Source organism: Acomys minous, assembly GCF_964271855.1.
Source record: "Acomys minous genome assembly, chromosome: 13".
Classification (NCBI taxonomy): Eukaryota; Metazoa; Chordata; class Mammalia; order Rodentia; family Muridae; genus Acomys; species Acomys minous.
Genome location: NC_140495.1, coordinates 17,954,274 through 17,968,586, shown reverse-complemented (window position 1 = coordinate 17,968,586; position 14,313 = coordinate 17,954,274). Strand labels below are relative to the sequence as shown.

General features: G+C 46.0%; 2 protein-coding genes across 3 annotated transcripts in view; both read right to left on the bottom strand.

The window, feature by feature from the left end:
• Positions 1 to 2,295: 2,295 nt before the first annotated feature.
• LOC311581167 (U8 snoRNA-decapping enzyme-like) lies at positions 2,296 to 4,767 on the bottom strand. 2 transcript variants are annotated; one of them, XM_084753188.1, is made up of 4 exons: positions 4,390 to 4,767; positions 3,746 to 4,053; positions 3,372 to 3,641; positions 2,296 to 2,600 (listed from the first exon to the last, which is right to left on the bottom strand). In XM_084753188.1, the coding sequence occupies exons 2-4, from the start codon at positions 3,881 to 3,883 to the stop codon at positions 2,391 to 2,393; spliced, it is 618 nt and encodes a 205-aa protein (XP_084609314.1). In that variant the 5' UTR covers positions 3,884 to 4,053; positions 4,390 to 4,767; the 3' UTR covers positions 2,296 to 2,390. The 2 variants fall into 2 exon arrangements, with proteins under 2 accessions (XP_084609314.1, XP_084609313.1); XM_084753187.1 differs by having other exon boundaries at positions 3,746 to 4,767.
• Positions 4,768 to 9,353: 4,586 nt separating this feature from the next.
• NEK11 (NIMA related kinase 11) overlaps positions 9,354 to 14,313 on the bottom strand; it is a 205,745-nt gene continuing 200,785 nt past the window's right edge. The window contains exon 16 of the mRNA XM_084754389.1: positions 9,354 to 10,425. Within this exon, the coding sequence (XP_084610515.1) occupies positions 10,152 to 10,425 (274 nt within the window). The 3' untranslated portion in view covers positions 9,354 to 10,151. The remainder of the gene's footprint in view (positions 10,426 to 14,313) is intronic.

Sequence of the window (14,313 nt, the reverse complement as noted above, 5' to 3'; positions counted from 1 at the left end):
AACCTTCCGCATCAATCACTAATTATGAAAATGTCCTGTAACTAGGTCTCATGGAGGCGTTTTCTGTTGACATAGAATACTGGAGACTTGGTAACTTATCAAGAAAGGAGTTTGTTTGGATCCATTCCTGGAGCCAGCCCTGGCAGTTGGACAGGGTGGCCTTGGAGAGGAGATAAGGAGTCTTTGATGGAGAACTGAGTCAGGCACAGTAGTTGGGGGAACCTTGCAGCTCTGACTGACCACCAATCAGATTGCCTCTTGATTGTTCCACAGAACAAAGATGTTTGAGTGTTTTATTACATGTCCAAGGTTCTACATTCAGTCACAATTAGAAAGTACAGCTAGAGAAAAATTTATTTTTATTATTAGCACTACAAGTATAATTTAAAGTTATATATGTCTCCCCCAAAGCAAATACATTTATTATATGACACCCTGCTTTCAAGCTGGCAGTATATGTAGTTTTAAAGCACTCCAGACAAACAGAAAACACCTGAACCAGTCTTTTTATGAATAGCAAATATTAATACATATCTCCTTTCATTATATTGTTTCATCATCTATGCTATAAAGTAGGAAAATGTTATTTCAGTCTGTGTATTTTGCTTACCAAGTTCTATTCCTTCAGGGATGTACCCTGGAAGATCCCCTATCTTTAAACAACATTTTCAAAGAGCTCTAAGAGTATTGTAAAAGGAGCCCTGAATCTATAACCTGTTCTTTACTCTGCACCAACTACACTGTTGGAGGTTGCTTAGGGGCAGGTACCCTAAGAAAATTCTTGGAGTTATGACCTTTTTATCTATGCTTATCACAATCTTCAGGGCATAAGGAAGCCTTCCAAGTAGAGCCAGATAAAGTTATTTCCCCTAAAAGGAGAAGTAAATTTAAGACTGTTCCTAAAAAGACTCACACATAATTTTCTTGAGAAAAGACAAAACAAACAAAACCAAACAAACAAATCAAAACATAATGCAGAAAGTCCCCAAGAATGCAAAACTCAGAGACCAAAACCTAAAAATGAGAGACAGAATGGCAGTGATTGTGGCGTTTGGCTCAGCTTTGCTGGAACTGTGTCAGCCAGCTGTGTTGACTTCATGACTTCATTTCCAGTGGATATGGCTGTGCAAGGCCCATGGACCTAGAGACTGTGAGGTCCAAGAACAGCACCTGCCTTCTGCTCATCTGTAGGCAGGAAGCAGTGGAGGGCAAACAACATCCCAAGAGGAGAAGCAAACTTCTAGAAGTGTCATCACTTTATGCCAACCTGTACTGGAGTAATTATCCATGGTCCATGAGAGCTGCAGGAATCTCTCTTTAATGACAAAATGTACGATGCCTCAATCCTATTATTGTGGGAATTCCTAAGGGAAGTTTTAAATATCTATGCACAAGAAGGACAAAGATCACTAACAAAATACAATATAAACAAGGATATACCAAGAATCAATGAAACGTATGTTAATTGGCACACTTTAGCCACTACATAATATACACACACTTCAAACATTTTGTACATAAAACTATATAGTCTTTTAAAATATTCTGTCAGCTAAAGATAAAGTTGAGGAAATGTGTGGTTCCCAAAGCCTAAAAGAGTTATGGTCTGGCCTTTAGGGAAAGTTTGCTGACACATTCCAGAGTCTTTAGCAGCAAGGCTCAGTCCACCTTGGGTTATTTTTTGGGGGGGAGGGTGGTTTGTTTATTTTTTTTAACTACATCAAGTCCACAGCCTTGTTCTAGAAGGCTCTTGTTGGCAGGACAGGCTGCACAGGCCAAGTCAATTCCTTTCTGAGTTCTCCAGAGAGGACAAAACACTCAGAGGTCTCGGGTCCAACTAAGGGTGGTCCAAGAAGCTGCTACCACCTTCTGACCCTTTTCATTCAATTCAGGGGAAAGGAAGGGTGAGCTGGTTAAGGCTTCCTCCAGCTTTCTGGGACCTGTAAATTTGGTTGAGCTCAGGTGAGGCAATTTTTCAAAGGGAAATCCCCTGCTTATGCCTTCTAGCATGGGGCTGGATACTAGAAGGCAGCTTCACAGGAGAGAGAAAGGCTCTGCTGCTTAGCAAGGAGGGGAGGGGATTACGGTTCCTGGTGAGAGTGGGCATGAGGGGGCATGTGCCAGGCCATGTGTGGTCACAGACTGCACATACGCATGCCTGGGGAGCTCCCTGGGTCTGTGTGCATAGGCACAGGGAGGGACTTAACATGGCAAGGACTCTGCAAAGGGCTGTGGACTTTTTGTCTCTGACGCCACATGGTGAATTCTTTTGCTCAAAATGCATGACATCGTACTTTTGCCTTTTAATTTGGTATCAGCTGTCATCTCCGATGCCCAGGAAATACTCCCTTTCTCTCCAACTCTCCTCTTATTAACTGAGCTCTCTCTTCTCAGGTCCCACCCAACCCCAAGAGCTGCTTATGACGTGCAACTCGCTCCTTTAGGAATGAGACGATTTCAGGAGCCAGAATTCCTAAGTCCTGGAGGGCTTCCAGTAGCTGCTCCCTGGCGACACCAATGAACGAGTTCTCCAGGAATGCAGGCAGGCCTCCCACACCATCATGCAAGAAATACAGCGGCACCCGCACCAGGCCCAAGACCTGTGAAGGGGAGGAGACAGGACAAGACACAGTGCTCACTACAACAAGCTATTTCTAGAGCAGACAGACACCCCTGGGGAACAATTCTTAAGGCTTCATACTTCAGTGAGGCCCCGTGGGCGTAAGCCTGTACAGGCAAAGGCCCCGAAGGCATGCTGTGTTCGCCTCTAGGCTAATCTTTCCCACAGTACTTTCTGACTCCTGTGGCCTGAGTTCAGGAAAGGGCAGGTACAAGCACAGCCTCGCACGTCAGTGGCTCTATACCAGCTGTGTAGGCCTCACCAGGGAACTCAGGAAAACATCAAATTCAAGGGCCTTCCTTCTACTCCTCCCTTAACAAAGGTCGTAGGAGGGAAGTCTAGAAGTTGCTTTCTCACTAGGGAACTGCCACGTGAATGCGCCTCTCCTCCAGGTAAGTTTGGTACTTGCCAGAAGTGAAGATTCTCATCTGCACATGCGCCGTTTTCCCCTCCTCCCGAAAGTATAACAGGGGCCCAAAGTCAAAGCACTATTATGGTGCCATGCCTGACTAAAAATTCTCTACAGAGGTGAGAGAGAGAGAGAGAGAGAGAGAGAGAGAGAGAGAGAGAGAGAGAGAGAGAGAGAGAGAGAGAGAGAGAGAGACTGGCACCTGGAGCTATTCAAGGTTCTGACAAGTCCTGGGAATTGGGAAGGGCACAAGGTCTGAAGACCAGGAACTCCCAAGGGGCTTTTCTTGAAAAGGGGGCACAAAAGAAAGAAGATAGGTAGGGGGTCCCAGGCTGGCCCCACCTCTAGCCCATAGTCGTTGGCTAGCGGCGCCCTGGCTTCCACAGCCTGGAGCTGCTCTAGTGTCAGACACTTGGTATAGAAGTGGGCCACCACTTCGGATTTGGCATCGGCGAAGGAGGTTCGGTAGTCGGTGGGTGCCATGGTGAAAGCAGACGCACCATCGCCCAGCTTATTCAGCAGTTCCTTACTCAGCCCATCCTCCAGGCTGGAGCTGTGCCCATTCACAAACCCGCCAGGGAAGCCCAGTCGCCCATCGAAGCGCATGTACATCTGAGGGGGAGGGGGGGAGAAAGCGAGGATTAGCTGGGACATGGAAAGGTGGCCCCCAAGGAAGGACACAGGGCTAGGGCTGCTAAGTGGCAGCCGTTCCTCACCAGCACAGCATAGCGCAGCGGGATGCGGTCGAAGAGCACCTGTGGATTGGGTGCGTACAGCATCACGTAACAAAGATGCCGCCAGTTGGACCCCAGGGCCAGGGCTTCCGCCAATGCTATCTTACTGGTCTTAGACATGAGTCTTTGCTTCTGTCTGATCACCTGGCTTGCAGGAGAGTCTCACCGCAGACCATCAATGCCGCGGGGTCCATGAACAGAACGGAGACCCAGGTGCAGGTTTTGCTAGTGGAGCTGCAACAATCAGGCTGGGGCTTTCAGGCCAGGCAGTGGAGAAGGCCCTAGGGAGACTGAAAGCGCCCGAGACCAGGGGCGTGGCTTAAAGGCGTGGCTGGTGTCCTAAGTCATAGTAAGGATGCCTGCAAAGCAGAGAGTCTCAGAATTTTCTAAATTGGGCAAAATCAGATTACCAAGGAGACCCGAAAGCCGAAGGGACCTGGTGTTGACCCAGCTACCTCGGGTTTGGTCTTGGATAGAATCAGAGAGTGTGGGTTGGAGTTGGTGTGGGGAAAATGAGTAGGGATGTGACCTTTTAATTAAAGAGACCCAGAGAGTTCCACGGCCGCTTATGATGTGTGAGGTGCCAACACACGAGGGTTTTCAAGGGATCAAGACCTAGGCCTTACCAGAGAACAAACCTGCCAGCCCCTTAATCTCGGACTTCCCAGTCTTCACAGCAGTGAGAACTCGGTCTTGGTTGTTGGCTCCTTTAGCCTCACGCATTTGGCTGCAGCTGTTGTGACGGACTAACGTAACAATCTTCAAGCTTTGCGGCCCAGCGGTCAGGCGTGCTGTAGAGTCCCTAACTCCCCTCCTCTGAAGGAGTTTATTCTCTCCCACGTGATTAACTTTGGTCAGTGTGAAACAGCATATCTGCTGGTGTGTGTGGCGGGGAGAAGGGGCGGAAATCTAGTCCAATATTGCTGTAGTTATTCATTGAGTCAGCTCATCCACGGCTTCCTGTGTCTCCTCAGCCTCTCTCGCTGCCTCCTCTTGCTGCTGTGCCTCCTCTCCCACTCCTATGCGTAACAGGATGCGTCATGCTCTTCCTGATTTCATGGTGTATATTTCCTGCCCAAGGGCGGGTGGGTTCTTCCTTGAAAACTGTGCTGGACGCCAAGACTGTCTAGGTAGAACGTGACCGTGTTGTGGGATCTGGGCCCTCTCTGCTGGCAGAACAGGGCATTATGTGTGTTCCACAGCTCTGACCTCTTCCCTCCCTCCCCATATATGTAAACATTTCCATGTGCATCTATGTGAAACTGATCGAGACTTCATATTTCCAACTCTGATCCACCACAACATGGCCCATCCTGGTCCCTCCCTCTACCTTGCAAAAGATATTCCTTTGTATTTCTTATAAGTGGGCGGATTACAATTTTAGCTTCAATAGTTTTGTATTTTCTGCTCTTAGACATGCACTTTGTTTAGTTTTTGTTGTTTGCCTGGGCTCCTCCTCACGAGGAAGCTGCTCTGTCCTAACTCCTGTAGTTGTTCTACCCAGAAGTAGATCATAACACTTCAGCGCTCTCTTCAGTGATGGTCACCACTAAGGATCTTTCTTTAAAAAAGTTATTATTTAAAATATAGCAAAGCCACAAATTGTGTAGTTCAATTCCACAATTCAGGACTTGGGAGGAGCCTGAGGCAGGAGGACTGCTGGGAGTTTGAGGTCAGCATGGAGAATTCCAGGGCAATGTAGACTACAAAGTGATAGTCTTCCCCCGCCCCCCCCCACATTTCCCTCGCCGTGTGCGCATGTGCATACACAACCCCCCATCAATGTACATAGTATAAAATGTAAACTCAATGCATATTCAGCTGGAATACAAAGAAGAAGACATAGCTCAAGTAGATTCCATTGAAGCATTATGAAAGCAGAAAAAAAAAAAAAAAAAGGCAGTGCTCATTCTTTGCCTGGCTATTTTGGAAAGGAGTATCTCTATTTTTTTTTTTTAAGACATAGTCTATTTGTAAAAAAAAAAAAAATCAATATCCCTTCCTCGAATAAATTTCTGGGGATTTGAGTGTCGGGGAAAGGACAATAAACATTGGGCTCTGGAGTTTGTGGGGTGGCTGAATGTGTTCTATTGTACAGAGGCCAGGTGGCCCCAGGAGGACTCTGGTCCAACTCCCATGCTCATGTGATAGTGTGGAGATGACTGAAGGGTGATGGAACTTATCCAAAGGACCAGCACACTTCCAACTCAGTCAAATCAGACCCAAGGCAAAACTCTGAGTCAAAGCACCAAGGAACAGCCACAGTAAGGAGGCTAGGAAATGGGTGAAGGGAACCAGACAACTCCGTTTATCACAGCAACACAATTCACATTTTTTGGATCAACAAAAATGTTCCCAGCTGCTGAAGGATTGCCTCCCAGACTAATCTAGAGACAAGTTGTCCGTTCTGCATGTCTTAGTCTGTCCCCTGTTGCTATAGCAGACTGCAGTAGTACCCACAAACTAGGTGTGCTGTGTATGAAAATGGCCCTCTTAGGGTCATAGGGAGTGGCATTATTAAGAGGTGTGGCCTTGTTTCAGTAGGCGTGGCTTTGCTGGAAGAGTCAGGCAGTAGAGGGGTGGGCTTTGAAGCTTCCGGTTTACTTCCTGTTGCCTGCAGATCTGGATGTAGTCCTCTCGGCTCCTTTCCACCCCCAACCTCCCACCCCCCGGAACCACGTATGCACACTGCTTTTTGCCATGACAATAACAGACTAAACCTCTGAAGCTGTAAGTCATCCCCAGTTAAATGTTTTCCTTTATACAAGTTGCCATGGCCATGTGTCTCTTCACAGCAACAGAAACTCTAAAATACCAGGTAGTTTATGAAAGAACAAAGAGTCGCTCATATTACAGTGTTAGAGACTGCAGAAAAAGGTTAAGGGCATGTCTAGTGAAAACCTCGGTGATGGAGACTCTGAGGAATTCCCAGGTGGCACAGGTCATCACATGGCCAGAGAAGCCACTGCACCGTTTACAACAGACAGACCTGTTCTCAAGATGATCCATGAACTGCTGACTGCATCGTCCAGGCAGGCAGAGCCCAGGACCCAATCACCTCTCAAAGGTCACACCTTGTCTCATGTTTTACTGAGTCACAACAAAGGTTAAGTTTCAACAGGTTTTGCTGCGGGACTGTCCTACAGACATACATGCTAATGACCATTGTATTCCTAGCAAATATTTATCAACAGACTAAACATTTGCTGAGCCATATTTATGAACTGTTTTCTGAAATGAGGGAAGAACCGAGGCCCTAGTGATGGTCATTTCGAGGCTCTCCTGGAGGCTTAGCAGGCTGAAGTGGGTGGAGACTGCAAGCAAAGCTGGTCCTGTGAGCCAGCCACTTTCTTGTGTGTGTGGAGCAGCCAGCAAGGGCTACTCAAAGCATCTGAAAGCGCTTACCTTTTGGGACATGTTTGCAATGGTGACAGTAGACCCTTTGTGAAGGGCACGCTCAGGGATGAGCGTCCAGTGACAGGAGTTCACGTAGCCTAACCATAAAGGGAACGATTTCCTCCATCAACACCGAGAGCATTTATAGGCATCTCAAGGACCAAGACGCTAAAGCCGAACCTTGGTGGCAATGTCTCACGATGCCATCTACTAACTGGATTGTTCTCAGCGATGGCTGGATGTGGGCAAGAAAGAGACTCAGAGTAAGTGGACTGCTGTAACCGCACTGATGGCAGGCGGAGCTCTAGAAGCCTTGTCACTTGGCATTCGACTTCTTCCTCATACAGATTAAAGCAGAACTGTTTTCCAACATTGCTTCTTTACTGTGTATCTATCCTTGCGTCACCAACATACACTCATACACACACACATACACACATACATATACACACACATACATACACACACATACACACACATACACACATACATATACACACATACACACACATACACACACATACACACATACATACACACACACATATACCATACTCACGCATACACACACATCCACACATCCACATACGCATACACACACATACACACACCATCACACACACACACACAACACACACACCCCATCACACACACACACACACACACACACACACACACACACACACACACACACCTGCTCCTTCTCTGCTTCACTTCTGTTTTACTTTACTCTCTCTGTAGCCAGGTGCTACTTTCTTCTGACACCCTATTGATGTCTCATCTTTGGAAGGGTCTAGTTTCTTCGCCTGTGAGCGATAGTTTAACGTGTTAGCCTCTTTTTTAATCTTTAAAGTTTTTTTCAGCCATAAGTGAAAAGACTTTATTTTAAGGAAAATATACAGCAAAACAGAACTTGAAGGTGGTAGGTTTGGAGGATATGGAAAAACAGAGTCACCAGAGAAGCTGCCCAAACACTGATGGCTTCTTGCTAGAGGGAGGAGAGGGAGCGTACGGCCCTTAACCTCACCCGCCTTCCCTGAGTCACAGACTCTAGACCCTATTAAGGCTGGACCCAGGAACCCCATTTTCCAATTTCTTCCCTCTTGGAGTTTAGCAAGGTTTTGTCTTATGTCTCAGGCTTTGAGGATACAGAAGATAGTGTGGAGAAGGGAAAGGCATATCTTAGTTCCCGTGTCTCCCCTCAACACCTGTAGAACTCTCAACCCATCTTTTAGTGTTTGCTGATTCCAAAGGGACGAACCCCATGGAACTGGGACAGCTTAGGCAGCAGCAGGCTGAGCAGTTAGGCAGTGTTGATGAGGAAGTGAGCAGCATCATACTTGGTGTAGAAGCTGCACAGTAGGGAGAGTACAATAGGCGAGACGCTGAGGAACTTTCGGGAAGAGGTAAACTGTGGCCCATAGTCCATCTGCCCCCAATATGTCAGGAGCTGAGCTTTTCCTTGGTCAGGGGTCTCAAAAGGTGTCCTTTTTACTGAATGAAGGAAGATATACATTGCCCGCCAGCTTCAGGCCACCGTCAGGCTCAGGGCACAGCACGGGCTGGCACCTGTGGTCTCCCTTTTTAAAAAAATTTTACATGTTCACTTTACATCCCAATCGTAACCCCTTCCTCCGCTATTCCCCCTCCCCTCACTCTTCACCCCCCTCCCCCTCCCTCCACTTCCTTAGAAGGAGAGCCCCCCCCCCACCATCCCATCCCAGCAATCAAGTCACATCAGGACTGAGCTCCTCCTCATCCACTGAGGCCAGGCCAGGCAGCCCCCACTAGTGATCAAAAGCAGGCAACAGAGTCCACGTCATAGACAGCACCCACTCAACTTACTAGGGCATCCATGTGAAGATCAAACTGCCCATCAGTTACATATGTGTAGGGGGCCTAGGTCCAGACCATGCGTGCTCTTTGGCTGAGCAAGCCAGTAAGCAGCATCCTCCATGGCCTCTGCATCAGCTCCTGCCTCTGGGGTCCAGGCCTGTTTAGGTTCCTGCTTTAGGCTTCCTTCAATGGTGAACTGTAGAAGTGTAAGCTAAATAAATCCTTTCCTCCCCAAATTGTTCTAGGCAATGAATGATTATTTCATTACGGCAATAAAAACCCTAACTAAGGCATACATACAGTGCAAACAAATCACCCAAATATATAAAATAAAAAAAAACAATCTTTAAAACACCAATTAATATCTCCTTTATGTGTAAAATTTTTATGTTTTTAGCAGCAACAAACAAAACAAAGCAAAACTTACCTTTACAGGGATGTGTTACATTTAACAATATATTGTTATACAATAATGGTTCTCAGCCTTCCTAATGCTGCGACCCTTTAACACAGCTCCTCATGTTGTGGTGGCCCCCAGCCATAAAATTAGTTCATTGCTACTTCATAACTGTAATTTTTGCTACTGTTACGAATCATAATGTAAATATCTGATATGCAACTTCAAGTTGAGAAACACTGTTATATAAGAAAAGGATAAAGTAGGTGACTTGTCTTATAACAATGAGATCTGTATTTACTCTGATGCTCCACAGGTGAGCTTTGGGAGTATGTGATGGAAGGGAGTCGCTTTGGGGATTTTCAATCAAGGCCCTTATATTTATGCACCGTGTGCATGTTAGTCCTAGAAAAAAAAATGTTGATCAAAAATACATTACTAGAGATGAACAGGTCATCGTCCAGGCTGGGGTCCAGTGAAGATCACTATGGTCAGGCACTGAGCATGCCCTGGATGGACACAGTACAGAGCACCTGTGTCTTTAGAGCACGCCCGCCCCACTGGAAACCCTGAGGGCTGTAGGCATGAAGGAAAGCCATCCAGGATGCCTGACTTCATCTATGACCTTGACCTGTGACTCCAAGCGCTGGCAGCCAGCTCAGTGCTCTCCTCTCCATAGACATCCATACATCTGACCAGGAACCAAAGGTAAAGATGGCGGATTACGCACTCCCTACAATGTAATCCAATGTGTAAACCTCATGGATTTTCACAGGAATGCATGCCTTTGACGTGCTTCTTTTGGGCAGCTTCACAGCGAAGGTTCTGGAAAGTGGGCTGTCTTCCTTCTGTGGTCAGCAGCAACTCCTCAAAGTAGAGGAGCTGGTCAACTTCAAAGCAGTCACTGGCCCGAGGAACCACTGTCTCCAGGTGCTGCCGGATCTCTGCTTCTTGGGCATTCTGATGCCTTGCTCTCTTGAGGTAATCGTAGACCTCCTCAAAGGCTTCTGTTCCAAGCTTCTGCATGGCTGCTCTGCCAAGAAAGGTAGGAAAGGTTACTAGCCCCACATAGAGACCACCAGCAAGAAAATGCATCTTAAAACCAGTGGGTATACAAATGACACCATGACCTTGGCATTTAGGCAGGAGAAGAGAAGGACCTAAGACACAGAGTCTCCCCCTCAGCATTCAGTAGTGGTGGATGAGCAGTGCTTGAGTGTTGCTTATTGTGTGCCAGGTGCCCACTCAGACACCGTGAACACAGACGAAAATACATGCGGTTTGTCCTTACCTTCACCTGTGGGTTCATACCCACTGGATCTGTTGGTGATCCATGTGATAATAACCCAAGAGAGGCTATTCACCATGAAAAGGAAGCACCCAGCAAAATACCCATATGCAAAATACACAAATTGAAAACACAATTTTAGCCATGGTACGGAAGACCTGAAGAGCATGCTTACTGAGTTTAGACACACTCAGAGCCCAGCGCTCACTGCCATGAGGGGACACAGATTCTTCTCTGACATCTACAGAAACAAATTATCTAGTGGACAACTCAAGTGTCAACAGCGTTTATACATGTAAGCAAAATTAAATCATTTTTTAAAAATCATTTTCTAAATTATAAATCAAAGATAAAAATCAGGCATGCCATAAACTCACGTGAGATCAAGAGGCAATGGGCGGGCAGGTGCTCCCACACTGTAACACTGTGGTGATACATGCTGAGACTCAGACAACACATTGATATTTCTACAGTATACACTGGAATGCCCAAGAACCATAATAGAAACTTCTTTTTAAAGAGATGCTCTTGCTACTATTTGTGATTTGGGAAAGGAGGGCAGCATCCTTTATACTGTTCATGTTCAAAATGACTGCATCTTTTTCTAAGGGGGAGAAGTGGCCTGTGGATGCCGGAGGGCCATTACTACCACTAGTCACGGCTCTCAGATAAAAAGAAATTCTATTTAAACTTTCTCATCCATGTTTTTTTTTTTCATCCAATTTTATGTCCTACTTCCTTTCTCAAACAAGGAGACAGAAGTCTCCACAGTTGCTTTAGGGACTCTTCACTATGAGCTTTGCCCCAGTGCTTCACTTCCAGGCTGACCAGCACAAGGTTGGGCAGGCATCTGGAGACAAGAGCGGACTAGATAGCCAGTTACCAGGCCTACCAGGCAAGCGTTCTGTGGTCTGGATGAGGGCACCTGAACAGCGGGACCAGTGGCAAGGCTGCCCCGTTTCCAAAGCCTAAGCCAGGGCAAATGCCCTGTGTGTTTGGCTGACTCAGACCAGAAACGCCAACTCCCAGAGAGCACTGCCTCCCTCCTTGCCCACCTCTTAATCCAGTCTCCCTTCTCCAGAGCTCTTTACTTAGCCTCCGCTGACCCTATTAGACATTGGCTGTTATTTTTTTGTTCTTCATTTTTGTTTTGAAACAGAATCTTATGTAGCCCAGGGTGGCTTCAGACTCTCGATGTAGCTGAGGCTAGCCTTGACCCTCCTAGTCCTCTTGCCTCTGTCTCCTGAGTCCTGTGGCGACAGGTGTAAGTTATCACATGGACTATTCTTTCTGTCCTTTATTTATCTCTACCTCAGAGCTATAAAGACCACAAATGTCCTTTGACTCTATAGGGGTAACATATAAAATATTCTCACTTTTGAAACCCTAGGCTGGTTTAAAACGTTCTCACTTTTACAGACAAGTTCTAGAAGTATGAACACCTCTTTTATACTCGAGGCTTTTGGGAATGAATTGCTAAGTATGTGTCTGCCTGCAAATATTTTGTTTTTCAGAATAAAAACTCACAGTGAAGACCAGGCCTCTGAGTCAGGAAATCAAAACCAATGGCTACTGTCACCTGTCAACTTTCCCCAGCTGTCCCAAGCACTTCAGTATAACAAAGGCGGCAGAATAACTTTGACTTAGTTTCTTCAGTGACCTCGACTCTCAAGAAAGTTAGAAGCCAGCTAATGAGCAGACCCCCTTAGCTGGGCTTCCTGTGTCCATCGGGTCTACACACTCACACTCTTGGGCTGTCTCTCATGTTCTCCTGAAGACCACTGCAGAAGTCTCGCCTCCCATTATCTCAGTGTTTTCTTAAAGAGCCCCAACTATGCTGTTATTTATGTACTCTTCTTATACTGTATTTTTTAATTCCTTATTTTACAGGTGTGTCCTAGTGATTTTCCCACCCCTCAGCTTCCTTCTACCAGTTGCCCACCAGCATCCCCAACTCTCTTCCTTTTTCAGGTCCCATGTGTCATTTTACCCACCCCCAGCCTTTCTTGCCGCCTATGATTATCCTCGCTTGCTTTTTTGTATTTTCACTCACACGCATACCTATTTATATGTATATCATACACTAGGATTTGTACACGTGAGTGAATGTGGTGTTTTTCTGACTTACTTTGTTTAATATTATACTTTCCAGATCCATCCATTTTACTGCAAATTTCATGGTTTCATTTTTTATAGACATGGATAAAATTCCATTGTGTATATGTATCACAGTTTTACTTTCCACTCATCTGTTGCTAGACATCCAGGCTGGTTCTCTCTCCTTGCTATTGTAAGAAAAACAGCAATGACCACAGATGTGCAAGTATCTCTGCGGTATGTAGCATCTTTGTGCATAGGTCCACGAGTGGAACAGCTTGGGCCATATGGTAGTTTCATTTTTACTTTTGAGGGAACTTCCACACTGATTTCCAGAATGGCTGTACTTCCTTGCACTCGAGAAGCAGTGAATAAGGGTTCATCTTTCCCCCACATCCCCGCCAGCAGTTACCGATTATTGTCTGACCAGGATGAGGTGATTTCTGAGAATTGTCAGTGCATTCTCCTAATGACTAGGGATGTTGAACACTTTCTTAAATACTTATCTCAGCCATTTATGGTTCTTCCTTTGAAAACTGCATGTTCATTTCATTAGTCCATATATTAACTGGCAGGCATTGCTGTTGAAGTTTTGCAGTTCTTTATAACTTGTACCACAGACTGTAGTGGCAAAGACACCCTGGTACTGGCACAAACGGATGGTTAGGCCAGTGGAACGGATTAGAAGACCCAGAAATAAACCAGAAAAGCTATGGCCACCTAATTTTTGGCAAAGGTGCCAAAAAGCATGCAGTGGGAAAATGACAGCCTATTCAACAAACAGTGCTGGCAAAACTGGGCGTCCACCTGCAGAAGAGTGCAATTAGATCTCCATATTTTACCTTGTACAAAAATCAACTCAATGGGCATAAAATACCTTGATTTTAAGACACAAAACACTGAAAGTGTTAGAGGAAAACACGAGCATGTGCTTCAAGACACAGGTGAGGCAGGATCTTTCTGAACACAACTCCAACTGTGCGGGGACTTACCTCAGGGATCAGACATATGGGGCAACATAAAATTTAAAGAGTTTCTGCACAGCAAAAGAAGCCATCAACAGAGTAAACAAGACAGCCCACAGAAGGGGGCAGAATATTTACCAGCTATACTTTGGACAAAGGGCAAATATACAGAATTTATAAAGAACTGAAAAAATTAAGTTCATATGCTTTTCAATAATGTTCTCCCTTGGGATGAAAACTAAAACAGGGCCTGCCGGTGGTAAGTGGAACATCCTGTATCTAGGTACCAAACTATTGATGCCACCACACAGCTCTTCTCCTATTGAGCCATGAGAAGGGTTCCCCTTAGAGAAAAAAAAAGCATTTTCTCACATGAATCTCAGCATTGGAGGGCATATCCGGAGCTGATGGAAAACCTCTCAAAGCATTTATTAGCTTCTAGGACAAGCTGGGGCTATGGTGCTGAGCATGGTGCAGTAACTGAAGTCCCCTCTGAAGCGCTAGGTACTAACTAGGGTCCTGCCACCAACTTCCTGCATGTCTTTGGGGGTGTGGCTTCCAACTCAGAGAG